Source organism: Tripterygium wilfordii, chromosome 23 (genome assembly GCF_013401445.1).
Source record: "Tripterygium wilfordii isolate XIE 37 chromosome 23, ASM1340144v1, whole genome shotgun sequence".
Classification (NCBI taxonomy): Eukaryota; Viridiplantae; Streptophyta; class Magnoliopsida; order Celastrales; family Celastraceae; genus Tripterygium; species Tripterygium wilfordii.
Window position 1 is genome coordinate 3,064,110 of NC_052254.1, and position 19,694 is coordinate 3,083,803.

Here is a 19,694-nt window from a genome sequence, read left to right on the forward strand (position 1 = left end):
GCGATTCCGGTGAGTGGATAAATAACTTATCCGATACATTGTACACACTCTTATGATTCCGCATTCTGATCTTTGATCTGATATTATTTTATTCGTATGACCCATCGACTTCTATTGAAATCCTTTGACTGATATACATGTTGGGACAGGTACTGGGACACCAGTTTGTTATGCTGGTTCCATTTTGATTCTGTTAACCGTTCAAGTATCGTTTCTGAAACTTTGACTATTTGGATTCCAATTCTAGTATGGTGATGTTGACCTAATTCTGATTTTGTTTCTGTTTCCGACTTTGGTACTGTTTTTGTATCGTATGGGTTATGTTGAATCTGACTATGGTTATGAGTTCCTCTCATTGTGATTCCGATATTGGACATGATATCTGATTCTTGTCTCGGATTAACCGACTCTATTTCTATCTAATTGACAATTTGACATTTCTGATCTTCTGTTATTCGGGAGTGACTTTTTATCAGGATGTTGTATGCTAACGACAGTAAGCGTTAGCCTTGGTGCACCAAGTATGTTACGGCACTATGCGTGCTGCTTGTTATGGCACTTTATGTGCTGCCTGTTACGGCACTTCACGTGCTGCCTGTTGATTCTGTGTAGAAGTCCTCCCTCCCAATTATCGCTAACTGGACAACTATTGTTTCTTGTGACCTGAGAAAGAATTTGATTTCCATGCTACTTGATTATTCGTCGTCTTTAGTTTGCTTGTCCCCTTTGTATTGCTTAAGTTATTGTTCATTCACTGAGTCTTACGACTCACGCATCATATGTTCATTTTTTTTCAGATAGAACTGACCCAGCAAGTTTCAATCCGTTCTGAGCTTGTTAGAGTATACCTCGGTTCTGGTAAGCCCAGCACTTGTTCGTGCGGGTACCCCTGTATTTCGCCCATATGTCCTGGTTTGCTATTGAGTTATGTACTTAGACGCTTCGCTGACTATAGTTAGGATCATTAAATTTGTATGATCATTGGGTCCTATTTATGTGTGAAAAAAATTGATAAGGTATTGAGTTTGAAATCATGATCTGTTATTAGGTATGGATATTAATGTTCAGAGGCTTGCTTGACCTTTGTGGGCCTTCAGTCCATCGGGGTCTTGCGCCGGTCACGTGCCCCACTTTTGGGTCGTGACAAAGGTGGTATCGGAGCCGGTTTCGTCCCTAGGTAATGAGGTTATTCGTAGGTCACTGTGTTAACAGAGCAAGTGTTCTTTAGTAAAGTTCCGATTAAGTATGTAGCCGGCCATACTATGATAGGGACTCTACCAGAGGGTTTTTAGGATGATGTATCATTCTGTTACATTCCGTCTTTGACTATGGTAATCGACATCCGAGCTTGATATTTTGTATTTGACTTTGATCGTCCGTACTACTTTTGATATTTCGTATACCCCAATATTCAGTATTCTGAGTCATGCCTACTGGTCATATGCAAAGGTTCGCTCATTCCGTGATATAGGGAACAGATTGAATTTGCTTGGAGGATTGAGATTATTCCTAGATTGGATGAGGTTATTGGTCTATGAGATTTAATAGGGATCTTAGAAGTGAGAAAAAGGGATGTGAACCTTTTAACAGAAAACAGTTTGTTGCCGATAGGATAATTTTCGAGATAGTATAGTAATATGTTAATTTGGGATTTGGATCCACTAAGTTTGTTAGATCAGTGATCATGATGCTAATATGTTAATTCTGTGGGTTCATGGTTGAGTTCAGTAGTTAGAAGGCTGATAGGTAATTGCACGTTAAATTGGGAAATGATTGTGATAGTAACTAGTTGTCTAATGAGTTTGAAATAGATTGGACATTAAGAAGGGCCTTCTGGGCCTATTGCTGGAACTTATGGATCAGCATCAGGAGGTGGTAGGAACTAATATAATGAGGATAATGCAAAGAAAATGTTGTTACGGTGGGTTCTAGAGATCATTAGCTTGAGATATCGTTGCATGTTATTGCTGAAACCTTAGACTCAAGATTGCCAGGATGATTGATCCAAATTGAATGTAGTATTCTTACTTGATACATGATCCACTCATAATTTTGTGGGTACTTATGTGGTTTTGTAACCTGACAGTTAAGCCTAAAACTACTCTTTTGTTAAGATAGCCAATGGGTTTCAGATTGATGTGTTGGATATAATCCCTATTTACTATTCAAATTGTAAGCTTTTGATTTTGAGATTTATATTCTGGAGTTAAGAAGTTGTGCTATGCTATGGTTTTTGGGATTATATGATTGGCTGATTTTAGTGATGTTGTGTAAGGTTGTGGTTTGGATGAACATTTGTGGTGGTGAATTAGATTGAGTTTGTTTTGGTATTGAAATAAATAAGATATGTTCTTTGATGACATTGTCATTGAGCCTCTAGAGTTTAAATCTGGATAAGTTTTATTTAATTGTCAACAACTGGGGTTCCTAAATGTGGAGTTAGTTTATGGAGATGATTCTGGACTCATTATATTAATTGAGAATTTGATATTTTTTTTAGATAGTCCCTAGAAAGGTTATTATACTTTGATCGGAGTGGCGCAGCGAAAAACGTTATGGAGCCACAGCTCAGATTTCAGAGTGTTGAAATATTAGATAATAACAAGAGTCAAATTAATTGAGGCATGTAGAAGGATGTACTATAATCTTTGCTCGAACAATTGTGACAAATAATCGGTCTATTTGGATTACCTTCAAGACTGCTAATGTATGCTATGTTATGGACAAAGACCATTATATTACATGATCACTACCAGGAAAATTTTAGATCATTTACTGTAGCAGGATTTTTTTTTTTTTTTTTTCTTGTGGAGGATTGGGAAGGTAGAGATTGCAGGCATTACACAATCATGAGACAGGTAACTGGGTGTACTATTGGAGTTCAATTGAATAGAATTTGACCTGACAAGGTTGTGTGATACTAAGTATAATTGTGAAATAAGATAGTTATTTGTTGTAGATGTTTGACAATGGAAGACATGAATGAATAAAATTATGGTTGTTAAGCTTGTTGGGTGAGCGGTGGCAAGGATAGCTGGTGGTTAAAAATGAATCCACATATGGTTAGGCAAAGATAATATACAAGCATAGTGGAGCCTAGGCAATATGAAATGATGGTAACATGTCTGCAGAAGGAATTTCTGACTTTGGCATGCGGCGAATCTCGAGGACGAAATTCTTTTAAGGGGGAAGAAATGTAATACCCGGTCTAAAACAAAAAAAAAATGTTGGAATTAACAAATAATGGTAGTATTGTAAATCTATGAATGGTAACTTCTGATAAAGTTGGAGGACATAATGGTCTTTGAAAAGGGTAAAGAAATTGAAATGTAATGAATGATAAATGAAATTGAAATGCAAAAAGTTATATAGATATTATGTTTAGCTTCCCGTGGAAGTCAAGCACCTGTAGCCAATATGAGAGTAGAGACGAGAAGGATCTAGAGATACAAACAAAGGAGATAGAGCTAGTCAGAGAAACAAGAATTGAATTGAAATTCATCTGTGTTTGTCCTCAGCAGTTGGAACCAGTTGAGTGGGTGTGGGGGACTCTCAAGAGTTTGGGTTCAGGGATCCAACAAGTGTGAATCGATGATGCACATACAGACCATCCTCAAGAGTGACATGAAAATGATTTTGGGGCTAAAGCAAGAAGAGATGTGTTCTCGGGTACACCAAGGTAAGGGCTTTAAATCCATGTCTAAAACTATGATTTGTGATTTGGGAATAATGTTTAATTTAGGATTGCTTTCGCATATGGCTTATACTGTAGTCTAAGCTGAGTTTGAGTAATTGAGGTGTAATTGTTTTGAGATTGTTGGGTATTTAAAATTTCGAGATTTGTCGGTTCAGATGTCGCTATGCTGTCAAACTGTGAACAAATTGCGAAGATTAGTGGGGGAAAATCAAGAGATTGAAGGTTGAAGATTCCAGAAAATTGTGGTATTGGGTAAAATTGGTTTAGTACGGATTCACTAAGTTTGGATTGCTTTTGAGTTATTGGTTGGACTAAGGTAGAGAAGATGTTTGGAATTCAATTACTGATGCTTGGGTTGGTGTATATCAAATGGAATAATATAAGTTTTTCGAAATTGAATTGGATATTTATTTAGTTTTGATTTCTAGCATTGGGGGCCATTATGTTGCCGAACTTTTGTAAGATGTGTTGGTAGTAATTGGAACGCTTGATAGATGTCTCATGATGTTTTTTTGTGCGTCTTAGGTAATTTTTTGTCTGGTGGATTTTATGATTATGCGAGGGACTTGGGAGTAGCAGCACGTTGGCTGCGATTCCGGTGAGTGGATATATAACTTATCCGATACATTGTACACACTCTTATGATTCCGCATTCTGATCTTTGATCTGATATTATTTTATTCGTATGACCCATCGACTTCTATTGAAATCCTTTGACTGATATACATGTTGGGACAGGTACTGGGACACCAGTTTGTTATGCTGGTTCCATTTTGATTCTGTTAACCGTTCAAGTATCGTTTCTGAAACTTTGACTATTTGGATTCCAATTCTAGTATGGTGATGTTGACCTAATTCTGATTTTGTTTCTGTTTCCGACTTTGGTACTGTTTTTGTATCGTATGGGTTATGTTGAATCTGACTATGGTTATGAGTTCCTCTCATTGTGATTCCGATATTGGACATGATATCTGATTCTTGTCTCGGATTAACCGACTCTATTTCTATCTAATTGACAATTTGACATTTCTGATCTTCTGTTATTCGGGAGTGACTTTTTATCAGGATGTTGTATGCTAACGACAGTAAGCGTTAGCCTTGGTGCACCAAGTATGTTACGGCACTATGCGTGCTGCTTGTTATGGCACTTTATGTGCTGCCTGTTACGGCACTTCACGTGCTGCCTGTTACGGCACTTCACGTGCTGCCTGTTGATTCTGTGTAGAAGTCCTCCCTCCCAATTATCGCTAACTGGACAACTATTGTTTCTTGTGACCTGAGAAAGAACTTGATTTCCATGCTACTTGATTATTCGTCGTCTTTAGTTTGCTTGTCCCCTTTGTATTGCTTAAGTTATTGTTCATTCACTGAGTCTTACGACTCACGCATCATATGTTCATTTTTTTTCAGATAGAACTGACCCAGCAAGTTTCAATCCGTTCTGAGCTTGTTAGAGTATACCTCGGTTCTAGTAAGCCCAGCACTTGTTCGTGCGGGTACCCCTGTATTTCGCCCATATGTCCTGGTTTGCTATTGAGTTATGTACTTAGACGCTTCGCTGACTATAGTTAGGATCATTAAATTTGTATGATCATTGGGTCCTATTTATGTGTGAAAAAAATTGATAAGGTATTGAGTTTGAAATCATGATCTGTTATTAGGTATGGATATTAATGTTCAGAGGCTTGCTTGACCTTTGTGGGCCTTCAGTCCATCGGGGTCTTGCGCCGGTCACGTGCCCCACTTTTGGGTCGTGACACTGCTGCTGCTGCTGCTTTGTCAAATGCTTGAAAAACTATGCAACTAATTTTGACTCACTTTTTTTTTTTAAATCATTGTTCGGACATGAATATGAAGTCCAGTTGTGAAGATAGAAGCCATGTATCCATTCTTTTCTGCTAATGATGAGGTTTAGTAGTCAAAACATGGAAGTCAAATTTATAACCTTTCTTTTTCATTCATAACAATGAAATAATGTTACGGAAATTCCACATTGGTTGTGGATGGACTCCTCGTCTAAGCTTATAAGTCTGGACAAACCTAACATTAGTAAACCGGTTTTCTAGTGATTAATGAAACCCATTCTTTATGGTTGGGCCTGGGCCTTGGGGATTATTGCCCCTAGCCATGTGGGTTTGTGCATTCCATTAGGGGTGTACCCCCTTCCCTTGGGCTTGTGCGGGTCTCGTTGCATAGTTAGGCCCATTCTTGTGGTTGGATACGGGCCTTGTGATTGCCCCCTCGTCATATGGGCCTATGCAATCCGTTGTGCGGGTCTGATGAGTATCCCACATCGAAAAAATAGGGCTACCAACTCTAGTTTATAAGGATCCAAGGCACCCTCACCTGGTAAGCCGGTTTTCTGGGTTGTAGTTCTACCTTGGGCCTTATGGGCTGATGTGGGTATTCATCATTGGTGCTTTCGTTGAGAGAGTTGCGTTTGCGGAGAGGGCTGCCGTCTGAAGGGCGAGCGGAGCCGCCGTGGACGTCAGCTGTCCAAGGGGGTGGTTTGATGAGTATCCCACATCGAAAAAATAGGGATACCAACTCTAGTTTATAAGGATCCAAGACACCCTCACCTAGTAAACCGGTTTTCTGGGTTGTAGTTCTACCTTAGGCCTTATGGGCCGATGTGGGTATTCATTAGGGTCTCGCTACATCAAATAACACATTTAAAAGAATCAAAAGATACAAGGAATTACAATATAAGTTACCAAAACAAGTTAAGGATGCATAACAAGGGGAAAGAGAGAAGCAAGGAAAGCGAGATCTGTGAAAGGGAATAAGAATTAAATTCTCAAAAATGACACAATTATCAATTGTGGTGATTGGGAAAATTCAATATTCTTTATATTATTATTATCGGGTCGGGCTCAATGGGTCGAGCCTAGGACTTGTCAAATTTTAAATGAGCCAAGCCTGAATTTGAATTTTTAAGACCCTAACGAGCTTGGCCTCCTTGGAAATGAAAGGACCGAGCTTAGAGCCCATCAAAGCCCGGCTGTCTTTCATCCTTTACCATAAAAAGGCAGATAAGTCAGTACTTGTCCCAAAAATAAACATATCAAATTCAATATTCTTGTATTATTATTATCGGGTCGGACTCAATGGGCAGAGACTAGGGCTTGTCAAATTCAAATGAGCCAAGCCCGAATTCAATTTTTTGAGACCCTAACGAGCTCGGGCCTTCTTGGAAATGAAAGGACCGAGCCTAGAACCCGTCAAAGTCCGGCTCTCTTTCATCCTTTACCATAAAAAAGCAGACAATTCAATACTTGTCCCAAAATAAACATATCAAGTGTCACGTTCGATCAACAGATAGGCACACTAGTGTAAATTCTAGAAGGTGTCCCAAGTTTATAGTTGTGTATTCAGCGTATTGGATAAGTTCTCTATTCACTCACCTGTATTTTTGAAAAAAAATACGAGTGTCATAGTAACCGTGTAAATCCATTTAAGTAAAATATGACATTATATTTTTTCTTGAGGTTCTTCTTTTAGAGTTGTTCCGAAATTAACCAGCCAAAAGCCTAACATGTGCTGCCGGAGATTAAGCACAGCCCGTGTAGGACTCGCGTGAATGGCCTCCACTAGAACTCAAATCCAAGCTTTCATCATTTTCCTCTCTCGCATCTTCTTCCATCTCGTTTTCACTTTTGTTTATCGCAATTCCACCATTTACGTATTTAATTTCATGATTTTTTAATCCGATTTTTTTTATTTGATTTAAATATGATATAACCATTCTCGAGCCTAAAATTCCATAATTATTTTTTCGTAATTTATTTTAATATTTTTAATACTTTAAAATTTTTGAGGTTAACTTTCGGATACAAAGACAAGTTTCCTCGGAATAAGTACAAACAAGGAAATATGTAACAATTGGGGGTAAGTCTAGTGCATTTTGCACCGGACTAACGACCAATGCACCATTTTGGTGCACCAAAATATTGTTTTAATTAGAAAAGAAACATTACGGATGGACTTATTCTAACATTATGAATGCAATCATGTATTTATCTTTGAAAAATAATTTAATTCATCAAAAAGAGTATTTAGCAAAAAATATGAACCGTCGGATGAATTTTAGATAATAATTTGTTTTATTTTCAGTGATTTTCAAGATAGATTTAACATCTAATGGTTAAAATCACTTGTATTTAACTTCTACAATTTTTAGAAAAAGAAAAGAATGGGGCACAAAAATTGTGCACCGGACTTAAAAGCAAACCTAATATGTGGAGGGATTTCTTTCTAGAAATTGAACTAAGTGTAATTTAGATTTTAAATAAAAAAATTGGCGTAATGTTCAAGTTGTTCATTTAGGGAAACGAACAAAAAAAACAATGCGATTGAATCAATGCCCAACAAACAAACAAACCTCCAAATACTGTAAAGTAGATTTGTGATTTTCTTACTCTCTGATGGAGGTGATATGGGGTTCGTTTGGTAGAGTGGAAAGATTTATTTTCAATGTTAACGGAAAAGTTGTGAAAAAAAGCTAAGCTTAAAACTGTTGAATATGTTGTGAGGTGATTGTCGAACTACAAAACTGATGCTAGTAAAAAAGTTGTTGAATTAAAGTGTTATAATATTAGATTTTATGATTTATATATTAAAATTTATTATTAGATTGTACTAAAATTAATTTTAAGTATATATCAAAATTAATATGATTATTTTAAATATTAATAAAATGATAATAATAATATAAATTATTTTTTAAGTAAAATTAATAGAGAAATTATAAGTAAAAAAATTGTTAAGCATGATAATATACAATTACATATTATAATGTTTATATTAATGGAAAATATTAATTAATAAAGTGAGACCCACGTTTAATATAAAATAATTGTTAAATCTAATAATATTGCAATGGACTCCACATTTTTTTAAAAAAATAATAAAAAAAGCTCCTAAACACTTCCGCTGACTCAGGCAGATCCGCTGGCATTTAGCCAACGGATCTGCCTTTTGCCACTGCACCAAACACATGGTGAAATCAATCTATGATTGTTGTTAACTTATCGATTTAATTGCAGGTGAAGAAAAGCTAGAAGGAGGTGAGAAAGAACAAGAAGATAGTGAGAAGAACAAGCACATGTTATTACAATGTCTCATTCAAAATGTGTTGACATATATATGTAAATAATTCAAGTTTCTAACCATCAACAACACTTTTTTTAGAGGAGTCTAAACAAGAAAAACAATGCGATTGAATCAATGCATCACAAACAAACAAACCAAGTTAACGTGTATTACAAGAGATGTGATGTTAGAAAAGCCTTTAATGGATGCAACATCAATGGATGCAAGCAAAACTCTTCCTTCTTTCTTTGTTGAGAAATGGGTCTTAAGATTATCACCATTTTTGCACTTGTAGTCATCCTCTTATCATTTCAAACAAGAGGAAAGCGTCAAGGTAGATATAACTTCATCAAAATTGCAATCCGATGGCCCAAATCAGTTTGTAATACTCTCCATATAGTTGGGAGAGGAATTCATTGTCATCGGCCAACCCTAACCAATTTCACCATACATGGGCTATGGCCAATGTATTTCTTTAACGAGCAGGTGCCCCCCTATAATGACAGTGGATGCACTCAAAGTGAACCAAAGCCTCCAGCTTTTATTACAGTGAGTATACACATGCACCAAATTATATCTTTCTATATAAGCTTATATAACAGGAATCATGATGCTCCTTTTTTCAAATAATTATAGCTAATGGAGTATTACTTTTTGTTGGTTTTTTTTTTTTGGTATGAACAGATGGAATATTTAAGTGACAAAGATATCTTATCCGACATGAAAACATATTGGCCAGATGTTCTGTACTACCGAAACATGACAGCCAACCTATATTTTTGGCGATATCAATGGACGAAACATGGAATGTGTTTTGACCAACCTGATAAACCAGTTCGCTATTACCAGACTGCCTTGAATGCTATAAAGAAATTTGATTTTCTTGATTTGTTAAAAAAAGGTAATGTTACATTATTTAGCATTATATTTTCATAAGAGGTATCAGAGTAGAGTGCGGTAATAAATAACCAAATGGGTGTTTTGATTACAGAAACAACATATATTTATGAGACAGTTCACAGTTTATGATTGAGCTTACATTAATTTGCTCTATGAAACAGCAAGCATAAAACCCAACAATGGAAAGTATAACCGAACTGTGATCGGAAAAGTTGCTAGTGATCATGTGGGAAAACAAGTTGAAATTAGTTGCAACAAAGACTCAGAAGGAAATATCCAATTGGAGGAGTTTAGGGTATGCTACACCAGAGATGGTAAGGAGGAATCATGCCCATATCAATTTAGTTATTGCGGAGATAAAGATGAATTCATACAATTCCCATCTGCTGCTGCTGCTGCTTAGTCAATTGGGCTTGAAAAAACTATATATGTAACTTAACTTGTCTTTCCCTTTTTTTCATCACTGTCTAGACATGAATGTGTAATATCTTATGAATTTGAAGACCAGTTGTGAAGATGGAAGCCATATATATATATATATACCGTCTTTTTCTGCTAATAAGGTTCAATAATAAAAAATATGGAAGACGAACTGATTCGATCTCAAACACACAATATTAAATCAAGCAAAAGAAAATAATATTATTTTTAAAATGTGGTCCAGATTTTTTTTTATTGAAAAGAAAGAAAAAAAAACATGAAGTATCTATTGCCGATCACATCGCAAGCTAACACCATTGTTTCTCTATCATGAATCGTGAAGATTGTGTAGGAATAAACTGGCGAGTATATTCATGATGTAAGGAATGAATTGGGGTTTGTTTAATTATTGTTTTAGACTTGGTGAGCTGGAGAATATTTCAAGATTCTTTTGATTAATTACCATATTGTGATAATAAAAACCAAAATCACCAACGCAAAAATCGATGAGATTTCTAGTGAGAAGCCACAGTGCCAGGGGTGAAGCTACGTTTAGTTGAGGGGTAGCTGACCTCGTCAAGATACATATGCATTCAAAATATTATACCTTGTGCGCAAAAGGATGATGCTTTATACAATTTTATTGATTGAACATATCATAAACATTGTCACATATCCAAAATGTCAAATCTTACATGTAACACTGTATATAGAATGAACATATAGGACTACTCCTCTACAAACTCCCCCATCAATTCCAAGTTCTAATTTGAGAGGAAGCCCAGAAAACCAAAGATGTTAACTACAACACAGCCAATGGTAGAGAGGAATGATCAAAGCTACCACGTGTTGAAGACTGATTCAAAGTGACTGACTTGGTCTTTTCTGTTACCTATTTTTATGCAGTAGCTTAGTCCTTAATTTTCTGGTTACTGGTATCAATAATCTCAGGATGTTGTTGAGATACTTTAGCATTTTCTGTTATCTTGTAAGCCTATAAAAAGGCATGTTTAAGCTGTTAAATGCAGAAAAAGTAATAAGAGTTCTGTTTACAGCAAAACACTTGTCCTCTTCTTTATCCTTCACAGCCCACAACACTTTTTTCCCAACACCACGCAAAGCTCTTCCTCTACTCCGCTGCCTCTTCACGACCACCTTCACTAATTCCTTCGTACTGTATTTCTCAAATGAACGCACCACAGATCCGGCAGTTACGCCACCTTCTTTGGTTGCGCCGCCATGAATTAGTACTCGCGCAATCCCAACATGGTGCAAAGACTCCGCGATTTGTAGTGCAGTACCTCGCTTATTAGTCCCAGCCGCAACATCAGCACCTTTTTTCACCAACAACTGGATCACGTCGGCGTGACCGGACTCCACCGCACAATGTAGTGCAGTGTATCCATCCTCGTCCTTGGCATCGACATCAATTCCCTTCTCTAGCAATGCCCGCACAGCATCTACACGACCTTTGAAAGCCGCCCTATGTAGGGCAGTCCAACCATGCTGGTCTCGCCCATTTATAACCGCGCCACTCTCGAGCAGTTTATGTATTGTCCTCACCTCACCTTTTCTTGCAGCGACGCAGAAGCTGTCTCCTAGTTTTAGGGCGTCAAAAAGGCGTGAATGGCCATTTTCTGCTGCCAAATTGTAGGCAGTTTTCCCAGCTTTGTTGCGGATGTCTTTGTTGGCACATTTTGTTATTAACAGCTTCACCATTTGTTCATCACCTAAACTAGCTGCAATGTGCAAGGGAGTGTCACCATCTACAGTGTTTGGTATATCAGTTCTTGCTCCACTTGCTAACAGGAGGAGCGTGCAATCGCGCCCCCATATGAATTGTTTTCAACAAAGATTCAGGAGGAAATAGACAGTTGGAGGAGATTGGGGTATCCTACGACAGAGGTGGTAACGAGCAACCATGCCCATATGGATTTGCTGCTGCTGCTTTGTCAAATGCTTGGAAAACTATGCAACTTATTTTGACTCACTTTTTTTTTTATTTTTAAATCATTGTTCGGACATGAATATGAAGTCCAGTTGTGAAGATAGAAGCCATGTATCCCTTCTTTTCTGCTAATGACGAGGTTTAGTAGTCAAAATATGGAAGTCCAATTTATAACCTTTCTTTTTCATTCATAACAATGAAATAATGTCGCGGAAATCCCACATCGGTTGTGGATGTACTCCTAGTCTAAGCTTATAAGTCTGGACAAACCTAACATTGATAAGCCGGTTTTCTAGTGATTAGTGAAACTTATTCTTTGTGGTTGGACCAGGGCCTGGGCCTTGGGGATTGCCCCTAGCCATGTGGGTCTGTGCATTCCATTAGGGGTGTACCCCCTTCCCTTGGGCTTGTGCGGGTCTCGCTGCATAGTTAGGCCCATTCTTGCGGTTGGATATGGGCCTTGGGATTGCCCCCTCGTAATATGGGCCTGTGCAATCCGTTGTGCGGGTCTCGCTACATCAAGTAACACATTTAAAAGAGTCAAAAGATATAAGGAATTACAATATAAGTTACCAAAACAACTTAAGGATGCATAACAAGGGGAAAGAGAGAAGAAAGGAAAGCGAGATCTGTGAAAGGGAATAAGAATTAAATTCTCAAAATTGACACAATTATCATTGATGGTCATTGGGAAAATTCAATATTCTTGTATTATTATTATGGGGTCGGGCTCAATGGATCGAGCCTAGGGCTTGTCAAATTTTAAATGAGCCAAGTTCGAATTCGAATTTTTGAGACCCTAACGAGCTCAGGCCTCCTTGGAAATGAAAGGATCGAGCCTAGAGCCCGTCAAAGCCCGACTATCTTTCATCCTTCCCCATAAAAAAGCACACAATTCAATACTTGACTCAAAAATAAACATATCAAAATCTATATTTTTGTATTATTATTATCGAGTCGGGCTCAATGAGCAGAGCCTAGGGCTTGTCAAATTTTAAATGAGCCAAGCCCGAATTCAATTTTTGAGACCCTAACGAGCTTGGGCCTTCTTGGAAATGAAAGGACCGAGCCTAGAGCCCGTCAAAGCCCGACTCTCTTTCATCCTTTACCATAAAAAAACAGACAATTCAATACTTGTCCCAAAAATATGGAAAGCATAACCGAACTGTGATCAGAAAAGCTGCTAGTGATTATGTGAAAAGACAAGTTGAAATTAGTTGCAACAAAGACTCAGAAGGAAATATCCAATTGGAGGAGAAGAGGGTATGCTACACCAGAGATGGTAACGAGAAATCATGCCCATATAAATTTAATTATTGCGGAGATAAAGATGAATTCATACAATTCCCATCTGCTGCTGCTGCTGCTGCTTAGTCAAGTGCTTGAAAAACTATGTAACTTATCTTGTCTTTCACTTTTTTTTCATCACTGTTTGGACATGAATGTGGAATATCTTATGAATTTGAAGTCTAGTTGTAAAGGTATATAGAAGCCATATATACCTTCTTTTTTCTGCTAATCAATCAGGTTCAGTAATCGAAATATGGAAGACGAACTGATTCGATCTCAAACACAACTCATGCCAACCACGTTGCAAGCTAGCTAAGACCACTGTTTCTCTCCGCTAATCGAGAAGAAATGTAGGAATAAGCTGGCGAGTATATTCGTGATGTAAACAATGAATTGGTTTGTTTCGTTATTGTATTAGACTTAGTGAGTTGGAGGATATTTAAAATTTTATTATTATTATTATATTTGAATCATAAAAATAAAAAATAACCAGCGCTAAAAACAATGAGATTAATTTCTAGTGGGGAGCGACACTATCTAAGCGGAAGAATGAAAAAATAGGTCCACAATAGATACTCAGTAACAAATCCTAACCAGACTTCTAAGAGCTAGATACGGACTATTAAGAATTATTAGGTAATTTGGTGACTCGAAACCTGATAACACAATAACCATTAACAGGATTATTAGTCAGATTCAGTTCATCTTTAAAAAATATTGGGTCGAACCTAACTCAAACCGATAACCCGATAACTATTAATAGGATTATCGGTCGGGTTCAGTTTATCTCAAAAAAATATCGGTCTGCCAAATCAATGAGTGATGAAAGATTTTATTATGTTTGTGAGCCGTTGGGTTTTATAAAATAAATCCAACGGTCCAAATTTCATGTAGGTCTCATTTCTTTCTCCCTAACCCTTTCTCTCTCATAATCCCTTCCTACATATCTCAAACAATCCCCTCTCACTGAGTGCTTTTATACAAAGGTGCTTCTCATATTTATATATATTTTCTATTGCCTAATTCTCAAATTTATCTTTCCTTTCTCCCAATCCTCATATGTTTCTCTCTCCCAACCCTACATGCAGATCTCGTCCTAATCCTCCAACCTATCTTTCCTTTTTCCCTAATCCTTCATGCAGATCTCGTACAATTCATAACAATTCATAACAATGAAATAATGATGCGGAAATCCCATATCGGTTGTGGATGGAGTCCTCGTATAGCTTATAAGTCTGGACAAACCTAACATTGGTAAGGATGCATAACAAGGGGAGAGAGAGGGTACAAGGAATTACAATATAAGTTGCCAAAACAAGTTAATGATGCATAACAAAGGGGAGAGAGAGAAGAAAGGAAAGCGAGATCTGTGAAAGGGAATAAGAATTAAATTCTCAAAATTGACACAATTATTGTAATACCCACTTTAAAAAAAATAAATGAATGAAAATGAACCTAAATAGTCAATTAGAACAATGGCAAAATCGTAAATAGGGAGTGGTAAATTTTGATAAGTGCTGAGGGTGGAAAGGTTTTTGGAAGAAAAAAAATAAAAAAAAAATTTTATTCCACTAACAATCAGATTTGGCTTCCCGTGTAAGCCACATCAAAGAACCATTTCTTTGAGAGTTTTTGAGAGTTTTCTAGAACAAGTGTGAAGGTGAGTAGTGGATGATGGGTGGCTTGGGTTGTGAATCCGGCTTGCTCAGAATAGTTTGAAGCTTATAATTGTTGTGTCTACAGTTGGGTTTTCTCTTGTGAAGTGTTGGAAGGACGATTTGTAGTACAAGGGTGTGAGAAACTCTTTATGGTAAGACTTTGATCTTTTGATTTAAATTTCTGGGTGAAGTAAATGGTTTTAATGGAGATATCTCTTGCTTGTGATGTTGTGATTACCAAGAATAGAGACTAGGGCCATGCTCAAGAATGTTCTTGAAGGGAAATTGAAGATTTGTGTTTACGAAGGTAAGGGTTTTAATAGCACTGTACATATGAATTTGAGATTTAGTGTGGGAGCTAATATGAGATTACCCCAGGTATATGAGCTGCTGGAATTTTTGTTGAAGTTGGAAATTTGGTGGAAATACACACAGGTAAGTACCAAGTGGTGTTAAATGTGAGATTTTATTATTTACAATGATAAATGGAACTTATTGGAGCCTAATGAGGTCAGATGTGAATCTTTTGTAGTGAATCAGGTGAATTAAAAAAAAATCATCATCAAGGAGGCAAGGAAAGTAATAAAGCTTTCAAGGGTAAGTGTGATTTATGGATCAAGCATATCTTATAAGCCTTTGAGTTATGAAAAATAATTGTGTTGGATTTGGATGTTGGAGATGTGGATATGAGTTTGACATGATTGGGAATTATTGAAGTATTGGATTTTCTTGAACTGGTTGAGTTATATAATTTTTGGGATTCGCATTGGTACGCTGTTATGCTGTCGAATTTTTTTTTAACATGTCAGTAATAATGGGGACACATTGGGAGATTCTAAGTAGGTAGATTATGTTTTGTTTAGGTGACTAGTTGACCGGTGGATTACGAGACCACTGAAGGAAGTAGATGGTGTTTTAATTGCTAATACCAGGTGAGTGAATAGGCAACTTGTTCGATACATTGGATTCTTTTTCTCTTATGGCCCTGTACTTTCTTCTAGATGTGGATCCAATATGACTTTATTGATGAATCTAGCATTTTTGGTTATGTTACCGTGCTTGATATATGATGGTATCGCTCTCTCGTATGTTATGGGACAAGCATGTTTTATGGCTCTTTATTATGTTCCTTAATTCCAGTCTGACGTTGTACTAGTTTGTTCGACTTTTGGTCATATGTTTGTTCTGAGAATGACTTTGATCAGGATGTTGTGTGCTAACGACAGTATTCATTAACCTTGGTGCACCAAGTATGATTCAGCACTGAGTGTGCTGCCTGTTATGGCACTGAGTGTGCTGCCTGATTCAGTATTGATTGTGCTGCCTGTTACCGCACTGTATGTGCTGCCTATTTATTCTGTGTGAAAGTCCACCCGCCTGATCACTATTCCTAGGTATCTATTGGCTTATTGATCATGTTGCGCATGTTTAATGTTATCGATATCCCGTATTTGTTCCAGCATGCTTGTCCTCCTCTATGTTGATTGACTAACTATTCATTGACTGAGTCTTGTGACTCGTGCCTGTGTTGTTGACATTTTTTTTCCAGATATAGTTGATCCAGTAGAGCCAGGTCTGCCTACAGCCAGATAGACTTTTAACCTCCTTATTCTAGTGAGCCCAGCACATATAGTGTAGGTGTGATTATGATTCTGTATTATTTTGGGCTCATGTATTGCAGTTAGTTTACCGACTCTAGATGCTCCGTTAACTGCAGATAAGATATAATGATATGCAAGGCCATGGGCCAGACTGTGTTGTAGCTATTTTCATATCACGTATATTTTGTTTCTTTGATTATATTAGTGCCAAACCACCTGCTCAGAGGCTTGCTTGGCCTCAGTGTGCTTAGGTTCATTGAGGTCATGCACCGGTCACGTATCCTCATTTTGGGTCGTGACAATCATCATTGATGGTGATTGGGAAAATTCAATATTCTTGTATTATTACTATGGGGTCGGGCTCAATGGGTCGAGCCTAGGGCTTGTCAAATTTTAAATGAGCCAAGTCCGAATTTGAATTTTTGAGACCCTAACGAGCTCAGGCCTCCTTGGAAATGAAAAGACCGAGCCAAGAGCCCATCAAAGCCCGACCATCTTTCATCCTTCCCCATAAAAAAAGCACACAATTCAATACTTGACTCAAAAATAAACATATCAAATTCTATATTTTTGTATTATTATTATCGAGTCGGGCTCAATGGACAGAGCCTAGGGCTTGTCAAATTTTAAATGAGCCAAGCCCGAATTCAATTTTTTGAGACCCTAACGAGCTCGGGCCTTCTTGGAAATGAAAGGACCAAGCCTAGAGCCCGTCAAAGCCCGACTCTCTTTCATCCTTTACCATAAAAAAACAGACAATTCAAAACTTGTCCCAAAAATATGGAAAGCATAACCGAACTGTGATCAGAAAAGCTGCTAGTGATTATGTGAAAAGACAAGTTGAAATTAGTTGCAACAAAGACTCAGAAGGAAATATCCAATTGGAGGAGAAGAGGGTATGCTACACCAGAGATGGTAACGAGAAATCATGCCCATATAAATTTAATTATTGCGGAGATAAAGATGAATTCATACAATTCCCATCTGCTGCTGCTTAGTCAAGTGCTTGAAAAACTATGTAACTTATCTTGTCTTTTGCTTTTTTTTCATCACTGTTTGGACATGAATGTGGAATATCTTATGAATTTGAAGTCTAGTTGTAAAGATATATAGAAGCCATATATACCTTCCTTTCTCTGCTAATCGATCAGGTTCAGTAATCAAAATATGGAAGACGAACTGATTGGATCTCAAACACAACTCATGCCGACCACATTGCAGGCTAGCTAAGACCATTGGTTTCTCTGCACTAATCATGAAGAAATGTAGGAATAAGCTGGCGAGTATATTCGTGATGTAAACAATGAATTGGCCGGGTTTGTTTCGTTATTGTGTTAGACTTAGTGAATTGGAGGATATTTAACGTTTTATTATTATTATTGAATTATAAAAATCAAAATAACCAGCGCTAAAAACAATGAGATTAATTTCTAGTCCGGAGCGACGTTATCTAAGCGGTAGAATGAAAAAATTGGTCCACAATAGATACCCAGTCGCAAATCCTAACCAGACTTCCAAGAGCTAGATACAGACTATTAAGAATTATTAGGTAATCTGGTGACTCGAAACCTGATAATACAGTAACCATTAACAGGATTACTAGTCGGGTTCAGTTCATCTTCAAAAAATATTGGGTCGAACCTAACTCAAATCGATAACTATTAATAGGATTATCGGTAGGGTTCAATTTATCTTAAAAAATACCGGTCAGCCAAATCGGTGAGCGATCAAAGATTTTATTTTATTTCTGAGCCGTTTGGTTTTATAAAATAAATCCAATGGTTCAAATTTCATGTAGGTCTCCTTTCTTTCTCCCCAACCCTTTCTCTCTCATAATCCCTTCCTACATATCTCAAACAATCCCCTCTCACTGAGTGCTTTTATACAAAGGTGCTTCTCATATTTATATATATTTCTTTTGCCTAATCCTCAAATTTATCTTTCCTTTTCTCCCAATCCTCATATGTTTCTCTCCTAACCCTACATGCAGATCTCGTCCTAATCCTCCAACCTATCTTTCCTTTTTCCCTAATCCTCATCTGTTTCTCTTCCCTAACCCTTTATACAGATCTCGTACAATTCCTGTACATCTGGATAATCCACTAGTTAGCTACGTGTGAATTATACTGATGTTTCAACACGGATTAAATTTTGTTTCTGGATTGTTCAATATTTGTTTTGGGATTTTGACTTTCAATTTTGAAGCCTTTGATGTTGTTTGATTATCACCATCAAAAAAATATATATATATTGTTTGATTATTAAGGAGGTGTGAGAAATGAAGGAGAATTTGGGTTCCCTCACAAACAATAACATATTATAGAACAATATAGAGAAGCAATCAAAAAGAGAAAGAGAGAAGAAGAAGAGTACATGATTTACGAGGTTCGGCAATGTCCTTACGTCTTTGGGGTTTGCCGCTGTTATCAATATAAGAAATTCCTTAGTACATTCGGCTAGGGCTTTTAACCCTTATATACCAGCTATATAGGCACTCGATTGGTACGCTATGTTCCCCTCTCGCACAACTTCCACTTTCCTCAGAGCTTTTAAGATAAACGTAGTTTCGCCCCTGACATTGTGACTTCTCACTAGAAATCTCATCGGTTTTTGCGTTGGTGATTTTGGTTTTTTTATCACAATATAGTAATTAATAAAAAAATCTTGAAATATCATCCAGCTCACCAAGTCTAAAACAATAATTACACAAATCCCAATTCCTTGTTTACATCACGAATATACTCGCCAGCTTATTCCTACCTGATCTTCACGATTCGTGACAAAGAAACAATGGTGTTAGCTTGCATTGTGATCGGCAATAGATACTTCATGCTTTTTTTTTTCTTTCTTTTCAATAAAAAAATCTGGACCACATTCTTAAAAATAATATTATTTTGTTTTGCTTGATTGGACATTATGTTTGAGATCGAATCAATTCGTCTTCCCTATTTTGATTACTGGACCTTTTTTTTTTTTTTTAGAAAAGGGCTTAGCCCGGAATTTTATTAATCAAGGAAGACAAAAAACCTCTCTTCGATGGCTTACAAGAAACGAAAGGGGCATGAACTTGACCTCGGCAACAAGAAAAA

The 19,694-nt window shown here is 37.1% G+C and overlaps 2 protein-coding genes and 1 long non-coding RNA gene across 3 annotated transcripts; 2 read left to right on the plus strand and 1 right to left on the minus strand.

Annotated features, from left to right (window-relative positions):
* The first annotated feature begins 8,990 nt into the window (after positions 1 to 8,990).
* Positions 8,991 to 10,091, plus strand: LOC119992668 (ribonuclease 1-like). The gene is made up of 4 exons (XM_038839464.1): positions 8,991 to 9,050; positions 9,275 to 9,337; positions 9,473 to 9,689; positions 9,850 to 10,091. The coding sequence occupies exons 1-4, from the start codon at positions 8,991 to 8,993 to the stop codon at positions 10,089 to 10,091; spliced, it is 582 nt and encodes a 193-aa protein (XP_038695392.1).
* A 927-nt stretch (positions 10,092 to 11,018) lies between these two features.
* On the minus strand, positions 11,019 to 11,827 carry LOC119992669 (protein VAPYRIN-like). The gene is made up of 2 exons (XM_038839465.1): positions 11,162 to 11,827; positions 11,019 to 11,102 (listed from the first exon to the last, which is right to left on the minus strand). The coding sequence occupies exons 1-2, from the start codon at positions 11,825 to 11,827 to the stop codon at positions 11,019 to 11,021; spliced, it is 750 nt and encodes a 249-aa protein (XP_038695393.1).
* Positions 11,828 to 15,170: 3,343 nt separating this feature from the next.
* On the plus strand, positions 15,171 to 15,892 carry LOC119992463. Its single transcript, XR_005466402.1, has 4 exons — positions 15,171 to 15,311; positions 15,383 to 15,439; positions 15,537 to 15,601; positions 15,868 to 15,892. It is a non-coding gene; the product is annotated as an uncharacterized LOC119992463 (long non-coding RNA).
* The last annotated feature ends 3,802 nt before the right edge of the window (positions 15,893 to 19,694 follow it).